Here is a 19,875-nt window from a genome sequence, read left to right on the forward strand (position 1 = left end):
TATGTAACCAACGTGAATTAACATTTACTTCATGTTTCTACTGTTCTGTAACGGTTGTCTTTAATCACTACCTTGGTCCTTATGACCTCACCTAAAACTTCAAAGCAACATTCTTCGTGATCTCGCCACCAAAATCATTTTATCTTAGTTTTTTAAACCGATACAGTACCCAAATATATTTGAGTCACATATTCTATACTAGCCAATATTAAGGGGGTTTATGTGAGTTACAATTTGTTCAAAGTTAGTTATATTGCCAACCTGTAATGGTGTTGGATTTAGAACTCTCTCTTAGAAAGCATCGCTCTCATTGGAGCATTGATGCATATATTGTATGCATGCAAGTAACTGGAGTGTTTGAATGGATAGCACAATAACATGGTCACTCCAAATAATCAAATTAGACATCCATTTGAGATCTTGAACGGTACAAGCGAGCGATTAGATATTAAACAGTCAAATGATTAAATTACAAGATTATAAGAAATAAAAATAAATATTATAAGAATAGTAAGCGAAAACTACTTTTTAGAGAAAAATAATTTTTTTAATCTTTGTGCACTAAGGATGATTGTAATTGGTTAGATGATTTTTAAATTATATTTTTAAAACTAATTTTTAGAGAAATTAAATTTCTTAATCTTTGTGCACTAAAAAAAGTATAAAATACTCGTATAAAGCAACTTATGAGAGTGAGAGCATCTGGAACCCCACTGCAAAATTTACTGCAAAATGGAGTGGAGAATACAGTCATGGACAAATAAAAAAGAGGTGGAGTAATCATTTTTTTATTTGTTCATGACTGCATTCTCTGTTCCATTTTGCAGTAAATTTTGCGGTAGGATTGGAGATGATCTGAGATGTACTCACATCACATATATATATATTTCATCAAGAGTATGTCGTAAACCTCAAAATTCCTTAAAAGAATCGAACTCGTTATTAAAATAGACCTATATATCTATCAAATCGAGCTAATCATAAGATTAGTTATAGAGCAGCACGAAACCCTAGCAAAGAAATAAAGAAATATATATATGGAGTCTGGAGAGGTCTTTTTCTAGCAAATAATAACACGAGAGACAAATATGCATTGCTCTAACCTCAGAGACGAGAAGAAAGATAAAAAAAAAACATTAAAACGCAAATATGCATATCAACTAAAAATAATAATTACCGAAGATCCCAAATGAAAGACGACTCCACAAAATGATTAAAACACATAAGATTCAATTAAAAGGTGGTCTTGAAGGTGTACCAGCTCCCCATCCATGCAAATGAGGATCAGCGGAAAACCCATAACCACCGACATTACGTCCTAACTGTCCCTGACCAGTCACTCCCGACGGCGGAGATGCTGATGGAGCTTGCTGCATCTGCGGTGGTCCTCCTCCTCCTCGTCCATCACCGCCTTCTTCCTCTTCCTCCTCGATAGGCAGTCTCTCGAAAACCGCATTTGAGAACGAAGTAGCCATTAGTATAACCGGAGCTGATGCAACAAGCGGGGCCACGACGACTCCTCCAACCACCTGACCTTGCCCTCCGGCTAGAAAAATCGACAGACCACCAGCCCCAGGTGGCGCAGGTGGTGGCAAAACGGTTCCCGTTAACGAAAGAATCTCAAACCTTCCATGTAAAGTCACAACTCCTCCGGCTCCAACGCCAACGCCATTTCCAGAAGTGACTGGCTGACGGAGAGTGACGTTAGAAACGGTGCCGTTTCCTCCTAAAACGGAGACCCCTCTCCCTCTCCTCCTAGCGTAAGTGGACACACTCTCAACTATGTCAGCTCCGGGAGATACTTCAAGAACGTGAGATCTAAGCGCATTGGGGCTATCGCGTGTTACTATGATCGGTGGCTTAGCTTTGTTCTTAGATCCTGGAGGACGTCCACGTGGACGTTTCCCTGGTGCTGAGCTTGATGTAGCCCGGTCTGATGAATCTGGTCCACCCGGTTGATGATGGTCTTTGTTTGAGTGATCAGATTCTCTTGAATCATCCGACGGTTGCTGCTGCTGGTGCTCGTGTTGTTGCTGATGGTGATGCTGGTCAATCAAGCTGATCCCGCCTTGCGGTTGAAACTGTTGATGGTGAATCTCCTGTCTGAAGAGGTTATGGAAGTATCTAGAATTAGCTCCACCGCCTTGCTCGTAACCGCCTTCCATCGCCGCTGCATCTACTAGTTCTCTATCCCACCACTGTTTATTCGCCGGCACACATCAACTTCTTGATTCTTGATCCTTCTCGCTCATATATTGATGAGAGGAAGAGCGTGAAGATAAAAACAAGAACTCAGATCAAGAAGTCAAAATTAAAGATTTGAGGAGCCAATATTAGCTAAAGAAGGGGCGAGAACAGAACTAAATTAAACACCAAGAAAAGAGAAAAAGGTAACTTATATATGTCAAATGATCTCTCTCTAAGGTTGGGGAAAGGTAAGAGGAAACCCTAGTTAGGTAGCCTGATTAGGGCAAGAGGATGAAGCAGCTTCTTATTGACTACGAGAGATGTCGTATTTTTAGCGACTCTAATGTGCTCTAGAAAAGTAGAGAAAAGCTTGAGATTCATGTGGCGATGAATTTTTGGTCCTCTCATTGAACGAGGAAAGTAAAAGCAACTACAGTTACCGATTTTAGAGCTAGGGGTTGAGTTTAGAAGATAAAGTTTCAAATTTTTAAAAATAAAAAATAAATATTAAAATTTTCAAAACGAAAATAGTTATTTTGATCATTTTTCTTATGAATGTTATTTTTGTGACAAAAACTTAAAAAATATTATTTGAAAGAATTGCTTTTATATTATTTTTTACTATAGTAATATAACTTAATATAAATGTGAAAGTATGTTTATAAAACGTATATATTACGCACACAAGACACAACCCGACAAAATATGTGAGTAAGTGGTTATCTTTGCATTGGATCCCGAAGAAAACCATGGCTTCGTCAAGGTTTTTATTTGGCTCTATATAAATAAAAGAAAGATTGTGAAATTTTATAATTTGAAAGCCTGAGATAAGATAAGATTAACAGGTGAGGAAACAAAAGAGTCAAAGGACTATTTGTTTATGAGAAACTATAGACAAAATATAATAGCATCCGCATTAGTGAACCCCTTCTTGAGGTTCATAAAAAAAATTTATTATTTTTTTGATGGGACCACGAATAATGATGAATCTCTATCTATTGTGTTCCTGCATTGGTGAACCTGAAGAAGGGGTTCATAGGAATAAAATAATATTTTTTTTTAAGTTTTCAATATATTGACAATACATGAATAAAATATAATAATTTTTAAAATATTTTTAAAAAAGAATAGATTACATAAACAATTTATTTTTAAAAAAAATTTATTCAATACATTGAGAATTCATGAACATACAAAGATTATTTATCTGCGTTACCAAATTTTCGCCAAACATTTTCAACTAAATCAGCTTTCAAACGATCATGTTTCTCTGAATCCCGAACTTTATTGCGAATGCCTAGCATATTACCGATATTAAAACTTGTTCTCCTTTTCACCATGGAACTTCTGTTTGACTCTCCTGACTCGAATTCAGATGTATCAGTTAGAGTGTATCCGCTTCGTTCGTTCTCTACTATCATATTGTGAAATATGACACAAGTTCTCATAATCCTACCAATATTTTCCTTGTCCCATAGTAGAGCAGGGTTTTTAACTATTGCAAACCTCGATTGCAATACTTCAAAAACCTGTTCGACATCTTTTCTGGTGGATTCTTGACGTTCAGCAACTAGCTCTGCTTTAGGGCCTTGAGGAAGTGGGATGGATTGGATAAATGTTGACCAATTTGGATAAATTCCGTCAGTAAGGTAGTAGGCCATACGATAAGTGTGGTTGTTGACCTTGAACTTAACTTTAGGTGCTCGACCTTGTAAAATGTCATCAAAAACTGGTGACCGATCAAGAACATTGATATCGTTGAGGGTACCTGGTAATCCGAAAAATGCATGTCATATCCAAAGATCATGTGATGCCACAGCTTCCAAGACAATTGTTGGCTTTCCTGAACCACGTGTGTACTGGCATTTCCAAGCCGTTGGGCAGTTTTTCCACTGCCAATGCATACAATCGATGTTGCCTATCATCCCTGGAAACCCGCGTACCTCTCCAACATCGAGTAACCGTTGAAGATCATCTGATGTAGGTCTTCTTAGATACGCATCTCCAAACAATTGTATTATCCCATTAGTGAAATTTTCCAAACATAAACGTGATGTACTTTCACCAAGTCGGAGATATTCGTCATATGTATCTCCCGATTGACCATATGCAAGTATACGTATAGCTGCCGTACACTTTTGAAGTGCAGATAGCCCGTACCTTCCGTGAGCATTTTTTTCATTGCTGAAAGTATGGAACTTCAGTACTTAGGCGTTCGACAATGCGAAGGAACAATGGCTTGTTCATTTGAAAACGCCGCCTAAACATTTCTGGTGGGTATGTAGGATTTTCCTTGAAATAATCGTTCCATAGTTGATTGTGTCCTACTTCCCGATCTCTTTCGATATAAGCTCGTCTCGTCAGCTTGTTGGGGTGAGCATGAACCATTGAGTCGATGAAATTATCTACGACTTGGTCGACCATTTCTTCTAAAGCTTCATCTACTTCATCGCTTGATGAGGAAGACATTGTAGAAGCAACTGACATACAATTTTTTTATCTTTTCGTTCCTATAAATGACAAAAGGGGGTTTGTAACTCATATATAATCCTTTAAATTTTTTTTTCCATTATTCTATGAAACAAATTTAATCCTTTCATAATCCTAATTTTTTTGTCACCATTATGTTTTTTTAACATAATTCTATTATTTTTTTCATTATCCTTATTTTTTTCACCATCATTCTATAAAAGTTAACATAATTCTATCTATTTTTCATTATCCCTATTATCAATTCTATAAATTACCTTGTGGACTGTTTGATATTATTTCCAGGATGTGAATGAAGTTGTTGAAGTTTGTTGTTTGGTCCAACTCCCTTCACCCGTGAGAACTACTATGAAAACTTTGTGTGCTTGTTGAAGTTTGTGAACTTTGTGTGCTTGTTGAAGTGTATTGTTTGGTCACGAACAGCAGAGAGAAGGTTGAATTGAACTGGAGAAGAGAAGTGAAAAGCAAGAGAAGTGAAAAGAGAGACACATTTTATAAAGCAAGAGAGACATCGTTTATAAAGAGAGACACATCGTTTTGCCTCAAAGATAGAGAGACAGTACATCCGTGAATAAAGTTCAGAGTTACAACAAAAGCAAAATACATAGTACAACCCATGATGAAGTGTAGAAAGAAACAAAAGCCTACACTTTCCCGTGATTAAAACTGACATCAAGTCCTACTACCTGTGGCTTAAACTAACCGCAAACAAACAAACGTACAGAACTACCAGCAACACCATGACCTTCCAACTCGTGACCTGCAACACAGTGACCTCCAACCCGTGACTTGCAAAAGAAAAGAGAACATATTCAATAAAGCAAAACAAGGTAATAAACTTCAACTACTCAAGCAAAAGAGAACAGATTCAATAAAGCAAAACAAGGTAATACACTTACCAAATCAAAGCATTTCAGTGATGAGTTTATTTTTAAGAGCCACTTCATGATCAGATAGTGTGTCTATGTTTTTGGCTAGGAGACGATCAAGGATCTTTTGTTTGGATATGGTATTTTTCTGAGCTAGAATGCTCTGTATTTGATCAAAAGCTGCTTCGTTCGGCTTCTTGCGTTTGGCTGTTTTGCTAACCTTAACACCCGGAGGCCTAACCTCTTCTCGTTAGGCACCACATCCGCACAAGCTTCCTTCCTTTTCTCCTTGGACTGAGAGTGTGATCTCCATTTCTGATCGAACCTAAGTTCCCTCCAGCAATGTTCAAGGGTGAACTTGACATGGTAGTCATTTAAGAAGATGTTATGCGCAGCCTTCATGACATCATTCTCACTTTCGCCACTCGCTTGCTCCTTCAAAGCGGTTTCATGGCATCCCACAAACTTGCACACCTCCGCATTCACCCTTCCCCACCTCTGCTTACATTGACTCCACTCTCTAGGAAGGGAGCCAATGAGCTGAGGACTTGAATTGAAATACTCCTCTATTCTGTTCCAAAACGCTCCTAACTTCTGCTCATTACTCACTATGGGATCCTTGCTGATATTCAACCAAGCACTGATCAGGATAATGTCTTCTTTGGTTGACCACTTTCTCCTTTCCGCTGGTTTAACTAACCCGGGAGAGTTAACAGCTGCCTCAGCAGAGTCTACGTCTATTGGTGGACTGCTCTGCGAAGCTAAAAGATTAACAAACCCGGGAGAGTTAAGGGAAAAAGGGTCCATTTTGTGTTTTGGTTTCGTTTGGTGTTTAGATGTTTCTGTGATTTTTAAGGGTTGATTTGCTATGTATTTAAACTAGTTTTTACCTTTGAAATGAGAGAACAATTAAACTACCTCTACCTACAAAACATTCATTACAGAAGCCATTACACAACAACTAGATAGCAATGAGCAGTCAATAGACATCAAATCAGGGGAAAAAATTAACTACGGCTAAGTACAATCGAACATTAATCACAGCAACCAACCAACCAACCAACCAACAGAGAATTAATGATAGTTTTTATAAGTTCTAGTTCAACTTCTACTTCTCCTTCTAGTTTACTTTATCTATAATTCTAGTTGTAGTTTTTATAAGTTCAAGTTCAACCGAGAATTAATGTTAGTTTTTCTACGTTCTAGTTCTAGTTCTCGTTGTACTTTAGTTCTAGTTCTAGCTCTACTTCTACTTCAACCGAGACATAGCACTGAGCAGAGAAACAGTTTAGTTGAGTCTAACCTTTGCTTGTCAGTCGAAGCAGACCTTCTCGAGGGTATCGACCTGCACAGTGAGGTAGTCTACCTGCCCTGAGAGGATTTTAACCTCTTCCTGGACATGGAAACATCAATGAAAATGTGTTAGTCACGGTAATAAAAGTAGATAACTATCATGTAAGAGCGATGAAAGAGCTAAACAATGTTCACATACCTCAAGTGTCTCAATCTGTTTACTGAGATTCAACACCCCCATCATCACCTGCTCAGCCTCCTCCACCCGTTTTGTCAGCCTTTCGAGCTCCTCCTGCACACCTATCACCCAAGGCTGACGATAATGTAACCCATCAGCCTTGGTTACAACATAAAGAATAATCAGAGTCTTTTCGATAATGGAAAACATCAACGATAATCAGACGGTGAAAAAGCACACTTAACTCGTAGTTTTTGCAGGTGAAGAACCGCTTCCCAGGAAGAGTGTCGTAGTCCTCCTTCCCGCGAACCTCATTAATGAGTCTCCCACCATACAGACACCTTCTAGGAATCCCGTATTCTGAATCGGCCACGAACCCTAACATGTTGATGTGGTGGTTTTGCCTCTTTGAATGTCTTCTCTCTTCTGCCGGATCCATCTGTCAAATAATTCAAAATTATTAAACCATAATAACGAAACATAATGATTAAACGAAACCTTAAAGTTTTCCCTCTTGACGAATTAAACCATAAAACGAAACCCACAAATCGATTTACAACCATTACTCGAAACCCATAACTCGATTTGAAATCTCAGAGAAACGAACCCTAAATCAAACCACCATCACGAGCTACAACCCTTTATCGAAACCCAGATATCGATTTAGATCCCTTACTCGAAACCCCCAAATTGATTTCAAAATCGAAAAAAGGCTTTCAACGCCAAAATCGACCCAATAAAACCGTCACTCTACTCGATACTGACCTGAGCTCGTGGAGAAGAGACTCCGTCGTCGATTAGATGCAGAAAACCTCCGGGAGTCATCCTCGCACGATAAATCGCCTCTCAGAGCGAAACCCTAGTATTTTTGGAGAGAAGGGAAAATGAAACGATTAACGAGGATGCCCTACTTTCCTCCTCTTCAACGTGGAATCGATAAACCAGTGAGAGTACGACGCGTGGCTTGAACCCGCTTCATACGGGTTCACGCGTAAGGCCCGGTTCATCAGAATTAACCCATTTTCATTTTCTTTTATTCCCTACGGGCCTAAGATATCGAGCCCATGAACCCGTCTAAAACCGCTAATGTGGATGCTCTAAGACAATGTTTATCCAGGGTTATAACTGGGGTTTTTAATGCAATGGCCCCACCAAAACCTTTAAAACCGTTCACAAAAGTAAGCAAATAAGGATCGATTTTTTTCTGTTTTTTTCACTGTTCGCGGACTCCACTGACATGTAACGGTCCGCGATTGGTTAGGCTTTTAATTAATTTTTTTTTTTCAAACCAAAAAAAAAACTAAAAAAGCTAAAAACAAAAAAAGTTACATACGATTTCGTGCCTGCGTTGAACATGCTCTAAGTTAGCAAAAAAAAACTATAGACAAAATATAGAAACGCATCATTTTCGACAAAAAATGTCAAGTGGAAGTTGAGTACAAAGATGACAAACGAATCCCACAAAGGCCACACTCACTTTAAAGGCGCGTGACTAACATGGAGTCGACCCATCTAAGCTTGGACCTCATCGGACCGTGACTGGTTATCCTAATTTTCAAAATGCTCTGCACCGATATAGTAAAACCTAAAGCTCCTCAACGTGGACGCATGTGGGCAAATTTTTTGTGGAACCCTTTGAAACGGACCGGAACTGTCCATCCTCATGGCTTGTCGGACCCACGAACCATCGCTTTTGTCAGCGCAACCTGCCGAGACTCAGTGCAATGTACTTGAACCGGACACGTTAGCTTAATCCGCACGTGTACAGACAAAAGTCACGTGCAGTCAAAAGGTCAGAGCATGAAAATGAAAGGCAAGTAGTGTGATCACGTGGAGGCGGTCGGAGACATCGGTACTTAGCCAATACCTTATCCAATCGCACTCCTCCCGAATCTATCCAGCTTACCCATATCACAGTCACTCCTCATTAAGGTATTGTACTTTGGTTCTGCTGGATGAGACGGTCCTAACTCCTAAGTGAAGCTCTTATGATCCTACTGATTTAGATCGGTCAACCCCTTTCTCTTTAATTAATCATATAGTATGTATCAATAATTGATACGTCCAGTTAATTGTAGCATATATAGAAGTTACAATTCACCCCTTAAACAAAACCTACAATACTGAAAGAAAGTTATAACTCACCACACCAAAAAAAGCCTCACCGCACATATGTCATTATATAAATAGACCGTTGTGTCCTTGACTACCATAAAAGTTATCTATATCCACAAACCTGGAATAAATAAGATAATATATTCCGACGAAAACTGATAAAACAATAATTAAGGTGATAATGAGGCAGCTTGTCTAAAGAAATAATAGTAAGATTTTTGAGGCTGTGACAACATTAAAATTTAAAGATCCTAAACTCAAAAAAAAAGATCCTAATTAACCTCTTTAATAATAGTTTTTAACCTTACTTGATATGACATCATTTCAATTAAATACATCGAAAAGCTGATGATTACGGGACACATCCCATCCCATGTATATTAATAGAATGTATATTAATAGAGAAACATTTAAAAAGTTATAATCTATAATTTGTATTAATTAAAAAAGTATCATGCTGAGTTATCGTGTAATTAGAATGTTAATTTTCCTTACGTGGCGGTTTGAAAATCCATTGAAAATTTTAGATCATAGACTAAAAAAAATCCTAATTAACCTCTTTAATAATAGTTTTTAACCTTACTTGATATGACATCATTTCAATTAAATACATCGAAATTGATGATTACGGGACACCTATCCCTTGTATATTAATAGAAAAATATTTAAAAAGTTATAACCTATAACTTGTATTAATTAAAAAAATGTCATGCTGAGTTGTCATGTAATTAGAATGTTAATTTTCCTTACGTGGCGGCTTGAGAATCAATTGAAAATTTTATTAGTCCAAAATTAAACTGATAGGGAATCCCTTATATATTAATTGAGAAACATCACAACATTGTTTTGTAGCCACGTGTCATCATGAGAATAAAATTCAAAATTCTTAGAGAAATAGATTGGTTCATTTTAACTTATATTATACTTTTTATTATACTAACTATTAAATTGATAAATAGCGTACAAAAGAATATTCTCACATTTTCCTTAAATAAAAGTTACAGAATTGCCTAATATGATTAACATATATATAACAATCAATGATTATGAATAATAAATATTTGATAATATTTTTTGTATCTTAACTCTTTTTTGTTTAATTTTATATTATTAAAAGATATTAAACAGCCACATTAATCATATAATAAAAAAACATATTATTTTCTTATATGATATATTTTGAATTTTTAAAACGACTATAAATTACTAAAAACGTTAAATGTCTCACACTAAAATTTTGTGATCAATGGTTTAACTTTTTTTTGGTAATAACAAGATACAAATGATCATAAATCATATGAATATGAAGTCTCATTTATTAGACATTCATATTATATATTAATATAGTTTAAAATTAAACTATATAACATAGAAAAATACTTAAATATGATAATTTCTAAATTTATATTGAAAAAGTATTGAAACCTTAATATTTTAATTTTGAAATTTGCATTAAAAAAATCGCACATTACAAATTTTATATTTATCATATGAGTATGAATTTTCAATAATAAATATTTATATTAAAATATACTATATATCTATGTTGATGTCATTGAAATTTAGTTATATACCATATAAAATAAATAAAATGATTGTTTTGATTTATTTATCCAAAAAGTATCGTAAATAAACAAGATTTATTGCTTTAACTTATGTCTTTACTCTAATTAATTATATACATAATACGTAAAAGAATACAAATAAATAATAATAGATATAAAATAACTTTTATATAACATTCATCTCGTGCAATTGCGCGGGTCTTAAGCTGGTGTTATATTATATAATATGTCTATTATGGACCATTTATTTATCAAATTGAAATTATTATATATTATTTTCCTAAATAAAACCTAGGGATTACTTAATGTGATTAAGATATATATGACAATTAATGATTTTAAATAATAAAGAATTGCTAACAATCTATATAATTTTCTATCATTTTTGTTTAATTAGTTATTATTAAAATAAATTACACAATTACATTAATCATATAATAAAAATTTAGATTTTTTTTTGTATATGTTGTATTTTGAATTTTTCAAAACTAGTATAAATGACTAAAACTGTAAAGTCTCACACAAACTTTTGTGATCAAAGTTTAAATTTTTTTCTATAAAGATATACAATGATTTTTATGTTAACATATATATATATTTCATATCGTTTAAATTAAACTATACATCATATGAAAATACATATTTATATTTTGATATCTGCGTTGAACATATATTGAAAAGTTAATATTTTAATTTTGAAATCTTCATTGTTTTTTTTACACGATTATAAATTATTGAAAACACTAAACATTCCACATTAAAAAAAATCGTTGGTGTAAAGTTTTGTTATAGAAATATGCAAATAATCATAAAATCATATGAGTAGAAACCTCATTTAATAAATATTCATATTAAAAGTATATTATATATCTATGTTGATATCATTTAAATTTAATTATATTTCATATTCGATAGATAAGATTGATTGTTTTGATTTATTTACCCTGAAATGATTGCGAATAAAAAAGAATAGTTGTTTGCTTTATATACGTACACCAGTTTATTACTTAATAGTAAATGGTTTCTTAGTTATTTAATACAGAATTATTATTTAATTATTTCATAATATGCAGAAAACATAAAATAAATAGTAAATATAAAATATTTATTCTGCACAAGGCGCAAATCTTAATCTAAGTATGTATCTCTTTAATAATTTTAAATCTTAAACATTTTCTAAATCTCAGGCCAAAAATATAACGAAATTAGAACAAACTCAAAAATAAATATTTATATCGAGCAATAACCAAAATAAAAAAGTGACACAACAATGAGAAACATATTGAAGATAAACATGATTGACATGTGGACGTAAACTTCTTATAACCATAGTTAACTTTTAAATTGTTAAATCATTATATAAAGCCGAGCTGACATACTTTTACTGTAACCAAATAGTAGGTCTGAAATTCTTCGGCCTAAACATTAGGTTCTTATTCGATAAGTAGTTTTTTGACCTAAAATATATTTAAAATTGGGATCAGCTCATCAGTAAACAAATTAAATAATTAAGAAAAATGTTTTAAAAAAATTGTTTAAGGACCAAAATATTAATTCGATCAAGAATATAAATTTTATTTTTCCATAAGATATTTCTTAAATAATTTTCATATAAATTCACCTGTCTTATCTTAGTTTATCAGTATTTTTGTATCTAATTCGATTTTTTTTTTGTATCAATCAAACGACAACGCGTCAAATATATACTTAGCGGTTATTATCTAATCAGTCATCCCTATATATAGGTCTGAGACTTATTATCCGAGATCCGGAATCGATCCGAGATCCGCTCCGGATCCGCTCCAAAAATAGGATATCCGGGGTGCCCGGATCCGAATCCGGATAGTAAAATCTTGGATCCGTGCAAACCTCCGGATCAAGATATCTTAATTTTTAAGTCCGGATATCCGGATCCGGATCCGTATTTTTAAAATACATTAAATTTTATATTTTATTAATATTTATATTTGATATATTAATATTTATACATGAATTAATCTTATAATATTATATTTTAGTTTTTACAATATTATAAACATATATAAATATATTTATAAATATTTAATTTTTGTATTATATTAAAAAAATTAGTGATTTTTTTTAAAAAATTATTTTTAATTATTTTGACGGATCCGGATCCGGATATCTACGGATAATAGAATATCGAGATGGATATCCGAAACCCGGATATCCGGAAACCACGAATCCGGATCCGGATATTAAATCCACGGATCCGACGGATCCGGATCCGGATACCCTAAATTTCCCGGATATCCGGATCCGTCATAGGGCTTCGGATATCCGGAAACCACGAATCCGGATCCGGATATTAAATCCACGGATCCGACGGATCCGGATCCGGATACCCTAAATTTCCCGGATATCCGGATCCGTCATAGGGCTACCTGTATATGTATTGTAACAACATACCAAAACAAAATTGTCATCTCAACGCTTATCTCTATGTTACTTCAATTTAATTAAAAGAACAAAAAAAATTACGATGCATGTTAATTTTGGACCCGGTAAACAACGAACGGCTACTATTGTCAGTCCTGATCTTCAAATATGTTCGTCAATGTTGTGTTGATAGTTCAAAACCCACCGATATTAGTTTTGTAGATAATAGCTATCGATACTAGATTTTTTTTATCAAAAGCTATCGATACTAGATAAATTTACGTTTCAAAGATAATAATTAGAACCAACAAGATCAATCAACAAGTATAATCCAACTCTTTATATCAAATTATCAATCACATCATACTTTATTTGGCTTGTAGCACGGAATCTAACATGGGTTGCTTTTTATACATAGAAATGAATGTAAAGTCTTATTGACCTACAAATGTGAGTATATTGTAATATTATGAATAACTTTGCTTTTGTCAGAAAGAAACTTTCGCTATTGCTATATACAGTACTTCATTTTTACTATATATTGACAACAAAAATTTGAACAAAAAAATATATATATTGACAACAAAACATATAAAGAACTATTCCAATTCTGACGTTTTTAACTTGACTTTGCTGACATTTTTTTTTTTTTTTTTTTTTTGTTAACCTGGGGTATTCCAGGCCCATGGAGAGACCCGGACTAATCCCCAAGGGGAGGTGCAGCCCACGGATAGACCTTCTCTCCGGGTATTCAAATGGGCCCTAAAGCATATGCTCATATCCGTGTTGGGTGACCAGGATAATTGTGACTTAGTTTCGCGCAGCAGGTGGATCGAACCTGAAACGTGTTGACGTTTCAGTCCCGTCTCTTTACCACTCGATCACAATCATCCGGTCTACTTTGCTGACATGTTATTACATATACAATTAAGAAAACTCTACAATTAATAAGATGAAACTTTATTTTATTGCTCCTATCAATTTCGAGATCTTGGTATCCCAAATAAACTTTTGTTTGCTGTAATTAGTGTACATTTTTTTTACAACGACAATGGTGGCCACGATTTAAGAGGAGCTACTAAAATCAATTAAACTAGTGGTCTCCACTAGATTTTATATTATAAACCAAAAATCACGGATTAACCTTTTATAATATCACTACCCCATCCACAAATTTTAAAAAGTATTAATAATCATAAAGCTGGGAATAAAACAAAATCAAATTTCTTTTAGTGTCTCTTTCATTATTTTCTACTCGTTTTGATACTTTAATACTTTGTACACATATCTGAAGTAAATTACAAACTGTTTTTCAGAAAAATAATTTGGCTGGTTATATGAGATTAATATATAGTGAAGATTAATTATGTATTTATTAGAATTAACTATTTAGTAGGGACGCTAGCTGCCAGACTGCAACATGGCCAAATTGCCAATTTGGTATGATAACGAGCCCACCATGTCTAACTTACCGTTTTGGATTTTCTTAGTTAGTGTCGAAGGCTCTGGGCCCATAAATAAGGCCCATACAAAGAGGACAAAAATTCTTAGAAATAGCCCACGTGTGGGACACTGACGTGATGCTCATCAGTTTTGACTAGGCCCGAACATTTTACCCAGATCCGAAAATCCAAACTAGAACCGATCTGAAATTCTGGTTTGGCTCGGCTATCAGTAAGGTCATTTTATTCTATTGGATCTTGTTGTCGAGGACTCATGGGTTTTGCTTCGGATCCGAGTCTGACCCGCGATTCATTCGAGTTTCTGAGACTAGAAAGTCACAATTGAGTTCCGAAAATGATGTGGCCTTAGATAGGTCGTGAACGAGATATGCTGAGAAACAATGTGGTCAGCGACAGAGAGATACTTGAGTTAGTATGGTTGCCGTCTCTAGAGGAGGAGATGTTGGTGCCGTTAAAATCACTGCAGATGATAATGGTGGCATAGAGAAAAATACAGAATTGGTCCTCAATGGATGAGATGAATTGGTGGTTCTGATTATCGCGTCATGATTATGTATTGTTTGAGTGTGTGATCTTGCGACTTTAGTGACAAAGAAAAAGCAGCAAAGAAGTGACGGAGTGAAAATAAGTTTGTATGTGGCGATGATTTTTTTCTTTTGAAGAGAAGAAGGAAATGATTTTAGTGTTTGTTATTATTTGGTTATCTTGGATTATTACTTGATTGATTTTAATTCATTTAATCAGTTTTGGTTATTGCTAGGTTAATGTTGGTTACTACTTGTTAGTTTTTGTTGGTTTTGTAATGGTTTGTACATAACATTTTGGATAAAAATGTGGGTAATAAGTTAAAATAAAATAAATCTAAAATCGATTCAAAAAATATAAATTACAGTCCGAAAATAACATAAACCCATTCAAAAACATGAATACAGATCCGAAATATACCTGAAATACTTTAAACCAATCCGATTCGATACATACCTAAAAATTTACAGGTTTTTTTTGTAGACCGAATAAACTCATATCCGAAAAGAACCGACACAAATGCGAACATAAACTTTTTAGAAATCGAAAAACAAAATATTTAGAAATCAAAAAATTCAGACTTTGATCGGAATCCGATGCAAAGACCCGAGACGTAGATCTGACGGTCAAGATATGTCTTTACTTCAGTTTGTCTAATCTCTTATATATTAATTGAGAAACATTACAACCTTTAAGTGTAGTCACGTGTCATCACCATATGAAATTCAGAATCCGTAGAAAATATGTTGGTCCAATTAAGTATATATTATATTTTTCATTAAACTAATCATAAAATTAATTAAAGTGTACAATTACTATTTTTTTTTTCCTTAAATAAAAGCTACGAAATTACCAAATATAACAATTAATGATTATAATAATAAAGATTTGATAACAATTTATATCCCATCCATTGTTTTTGTTTAATATTATATTATTAAAATAAACTAAAAAATCAAATTAGCTATAAAATTAAAGTATAGATTTTTTCGTATATGTTATATTTTGAATTTTTAAAAACGAAAAAATTACTAAAACGGTTAAAATTATTATGTTAAAAATTAATGATCAATTGTTAACCAACCCCTATATATTAATAGAGAAACATTTAAAAAGTTTAGAACATGTAGTTTGTACTAATTAAAAAAATGTCATGCTAAGTTGTCACGTAACTAGAATGTTAATTTGTTTACGTGGCGGCTTGAAAATCAATTGAGAATTTTGTTAATCCAAAATTAAATTGCTAGAGATTGTTATATTATATAGTATGTCCATTATGGACCTTTCATGTAGCAAATTGAAATTTATTATATATCATTTCCTTAAATAAAACCTACAAAATTACCTAATGTAATTATGATATATACAGTAATTAATGATTTTAAATAATGAAGATTTGCTAATAATCTGTATACTTTCTATCATTTTTGTTTAATTTTATATTATTAAAATAAATTACACAATTACATTAATCATATATTAAAATTTTAGATTTTTTTTTATATATTGTATTTTGAATTTTTCAAAACGAGTATAAATTACTAAAACTATTAAAGTTCTCACATAAATTTTTGTGATCAATGTTTAATTTTTTTTATAATAAGATACAATGATAATAAAATCATATTACCAAATAATTTTATTTTAATTGATGTTTATGTTAATATATATATATATACTTTATGTCGTTTAAATTTAATTATATATCATATACGATAGATAAGATTGACTGTTTTGATTTATTTATTCTAAAATGATTGCGAATAAACAAGAGCGGTAATTTGATTTATATATGCAAGCCAATTTATTACATAATAGTAACTGATTTCTTAGTTATTTAATATATACTTATTATTTTATTATTTCATAATATGCACAAAAATATAAAATAAGTAATAAATATAAAATATTTATTCTGCACAAGGCGCAGATCTTAACCTAAGTATGTATCTCTTTAATAATTTTGATTCTTAAACATTTTCTAAATCTCAGGCCAAAATAAAAGAAAGAAATGAGAATAAACTCAAAAATTAATATTTATATCGAGCAAATAACCAAAATGACACAAAAATGAGAAAAATATCGAAGATAGATAGGATTGACATGTGAACGTAAACTTCTCATAACCATAATTAACTTTTAAATTGCTAAATCATGATATAAAACCGAGCTAACATAGTTTCATTGTAACCAAATAGTAGGCATGAGATTCTTCAGCCTAAACGTTAGGTCTTTATGTGATAAATAATTTTTTGACTTAAATTTTTTTTTAAAATGGAACCAGTTCATTAGTAAACAAATTATGTAGCTAACAAATTTTGACCTAAACAAATTATGTAGCTAACAAAATTTTTTTTAAAAAAATTGTTTAAGGACCAAAAATATTAATTCGATCAATAATATTAAATTTATTTTCCATATAATATTTCTTAAATAATTTTCATATAAATTTACCCCGGCGCCGTTCTTTTATCCTAGTCTTCTATATGAAACTGCACCTAACGGCTATCCAATTAAGAATCTAGCACATTAACAAGTATAAGCCCAACAAAGAGATACAAGCCCATTAAGAGCATCTCCGCTATCAATATCGTCGACGACGATTTCGAACGGTCGCTCGCCTAGAATCAACCTCCGAGCTCGACTTTCCAAGGGAATCCGTCATCTCCGGCGAGAATCTGATAACTGGTAAGTCGATTCAATTCGAATGAAGCCTTATCTTCTCACTTGAGAACACGAACTGACACTTTTAATAGTTTTAATCGAATCGATTCTTCTTTCAGGAGCCGTCGCTCGTAGGATGATCGATAGAGAATGCTATTTGCTCGTCTGTCTTATCGTATTCATGAATTTTGTTCCTTGCTATAGCCATGAAAGGTTGTTAGTGTTCTTAGAATTACTTTTTAGTTCCTTATTGGTACAATAGAAATGATGTTAAACTTTTTTTTAAAGGTTTGATGGAAAAACTTTATATGCTGGGAAGGAACTATGGAAGGAGACTCTGCCATTTCAATCTGGTTCTCGAGTTTACAGATTAGAAGGGCTTAAATCAAATTCTTGGTATGAAGTCAAGATCTCGTACCCAGCTTCTGTATGTAACAATCTTGTTTCTTGCTTTTTGGAAGTTTTTTTTTTCTGTGATTGTTGAAAGTCTCATCTTTTGTTAAATGGTTAAAAGATCCCGGCTCTGTTCTCTCTGCAACTATTGAGGGACGGTGAAGTGGGTTTGAAGCTTAACCAGATGAGGAGATTACTCAACACTGAGAAGTTGATCTTCAAGTCCGAAAGTTTTGAAAACAAGGTATTTATTTGTAAGCATCTTCAGTCAATGTGTTGTTTAACTTGTGAAGAAGCATGACTCCAAGTCCTTCTGATGTAGGAGGGATTGTATGTTTTGGTGACGGTTGAACCTGAAGGAATCGTAGCTATACCTAATTTCAAAGAACGGTCTTTCATCATTTACAATATAGGCAAGTTTTTTTTTTTACTTACTCTCTCATCAATCTTCTTCTTTATTACAACGTGAAAGCTTGTAGTGAGTTAGGTGCTTCGTTCTCTCATGGTGACAGTTTGTGAAGAACAGCTACTAGGAATCGCATACTCATGCTGGTCAGTGGTGGTTTTAATAGTATTGTGTCTGGTGGTTGCGCTGGTTCTTCCCCGGTTTCTCCCATCTCATCTTCTATTCAAAGATGGAGATCGTGACCGTTAATAATATCAAGGGGTAGCGTACGGTTTAATATCTTCTTTCTCTTTACATATATGTTTTGTTACCTCTGATAGCTTCTCGATGCTTATTCATCCAACTCGGTTTGGATTCAGTTGTATTATATTGGATATGAGTTAGGTGTTTTGGATAATTTGACTCTTTGAATAATTCGACATGTTATTTGAGTAATTTTATGAAATTCTGTTTATCCAGCTTGTCTGTATAGTCTATGGAGTATGTCTTAGAGAGTTGCGACAGCTAGATGCCAAACAACGTCAAAGGATTTAAAAATCTAAGGCTACACTATTGAGAAAAACGTATATAAATAAAAATCATAGGATACCAATATGCTCAAAAGGTAACAGCAAGAACTAGGGTTTCTGAATAATAACTTTATTTCTTGATAATGTTCTCTGACACAACGTTCCTTATTTAAAGGGCTCAGCTGAAGGATCTAGAGACTATACAGCTGTGTTTCTAAAACTAGCAACAAGACAAAAGAGCATATCGATTACACAGCTGTAATGGTTGCTTTCCCGTACTAGAGGAAACGCAGACTTGAACTCTGTTTTGAACCGTTGAAGCTCTGTCCTGATGTTGACTCCTTTGACTCTCTTTAATGGGCTTTTGAGATATCTGAAGTTGTGGCTGGGCTGGACTTATCTGGGCCACGCTAATATCCCCCCGCAAACTCGTGGTGGGGTAAGCTTCAACACCGAGTTTGGAGCGTAAAAAGTAGAATGTAGCTTTTGGCAATGACTTGGTAAAGACGTCTGCTGTCTGAGATGCTGCAAGAATGTGATGTACCACCAAAGCACCTTTTGCTACTTGTTCTCGCGCAAAATGATAGTGAATAGCGAAGTGTTTAGACTTCTTATGAAGAACTGGGTTTGCCGTTAGGTGAACAGCAGACAGATTGTCACAGAAGACTGCCGCAAGCTTTGTTGGAGAGTAGCCCAGCTCCTGAAGAAGATCCGCTATCCAGGAGAGCTCAGCCGCTCTGTCAGACAAGCATATGTACTCTGCTTCAGTCGAAGATCTTGAGACTGAATCTTGACGTTTGGCGGACCAGGAAATGAGG

General features: G+C 33.7%; 4 protein-coding genes across 5 annotated transcripts in view; 1 reads left to right on the forward strand and 3 right to left on the reverse strand.

Moving 5' to 3' along the window:
- Window positions 1-1,129: 1,129 nt before the first annotated feature.
- On the reverse strand, window positions 1,130-2,655 carry LOC106304003 (AT-hook motif nuclear-localized protein 27-like). The gene has a single exon (XM_013740371.1). The coding sequence runs from the start codon at window positions 2,163-2,165 to the stop codon at window positions 1,230-1,232; it is 936 nt and encodes a 311-aa protein (XP_013595825.1). The 5' UTR covers window positions 2,166-2,655; the 3' UTR covers window positions 1,130-1,229.
- A 3,044-nt stretch (window positions 2,656-5,699) lies between these two features.
- Window positions 5,700-6,353, reverse strand: LOC106302860 (glutathione S-transferase T3-like). The gene has a single exon (XM_013739268.1). The coding sequence runs from the start codon at window positions 6,351-6,353 to the stop codon at window positions 5,700-5,702; it is 654 nt and encodes a 217-aa protein (XP_013594722.1).
- Window positions 6,354-17,626: 11,273 nt separating this feature from the next.
- On the forward strand, window positions 17,627-19,006 carry LOC106304321. 2 transcript variants are annotated; one of them, XM_013740731.1, is made up of 6 exons: window positions 17,627-17,773; window positions 17,842-17,962; window positions 18,038-18,176; window positions 18,264-18,386; window positions 18,465-18,555; window positions 18,655-19,006. In XM_013740731.1, exons 2-6 carry the CDS (start codon window positions 17,886-17,888, stop codon window positions 18,795-18,797), a joined length of 573 nt encoding a protein of 190 aa, XP_013596185.1. In that variant the 5' UTR covers window positions 17,627-17,773; window positions 17,842-17,885; the 3' UTR covers window positions 18,798-19,006. The 2 variants fall into 2 exon arrangements, with proteins under 2 accessions (XP_013596185.1, XP_013596184.1); XM_013740730.1 differs by having other exon boundaries at window positions 17,629-17,773; window positions 17,869-17,962.
- A 271-nt stretch (window positions 19,007-19,277) lies between these two features.
- The window catches only part of LOC106302862, a 1,118-nt gene continuing 520 nt past the window's right edge, over window positions 19,278-19,875 (reverse strand). Inside the window, exon 2 of the mRNA XM_013739269.1 lies at window positions 19,278-19,794. Coding sequence (XP_013594723.1) covers window positions 19,278-19,794 — 517 coding nt within the window. The remainder of the gene's footprint in view (window positions 19,795-19,875) is intronic.

Source organism: Brassica oleracea, chromosome C7, assembly GCF_000695525.1.
Source record: "Brassica oleracea var. oleracea cultivar TO1000 chromosome C7, BOL, whole genome shotgun sequence".
Classification (NCBI taxonomy): domain Eukaryota; kingdom Viridiplantae; phylum Streptophyta; class Magnoliopsida; order Brassicales; family Brassicaceae; genus Brassica; species Brassica oleracea.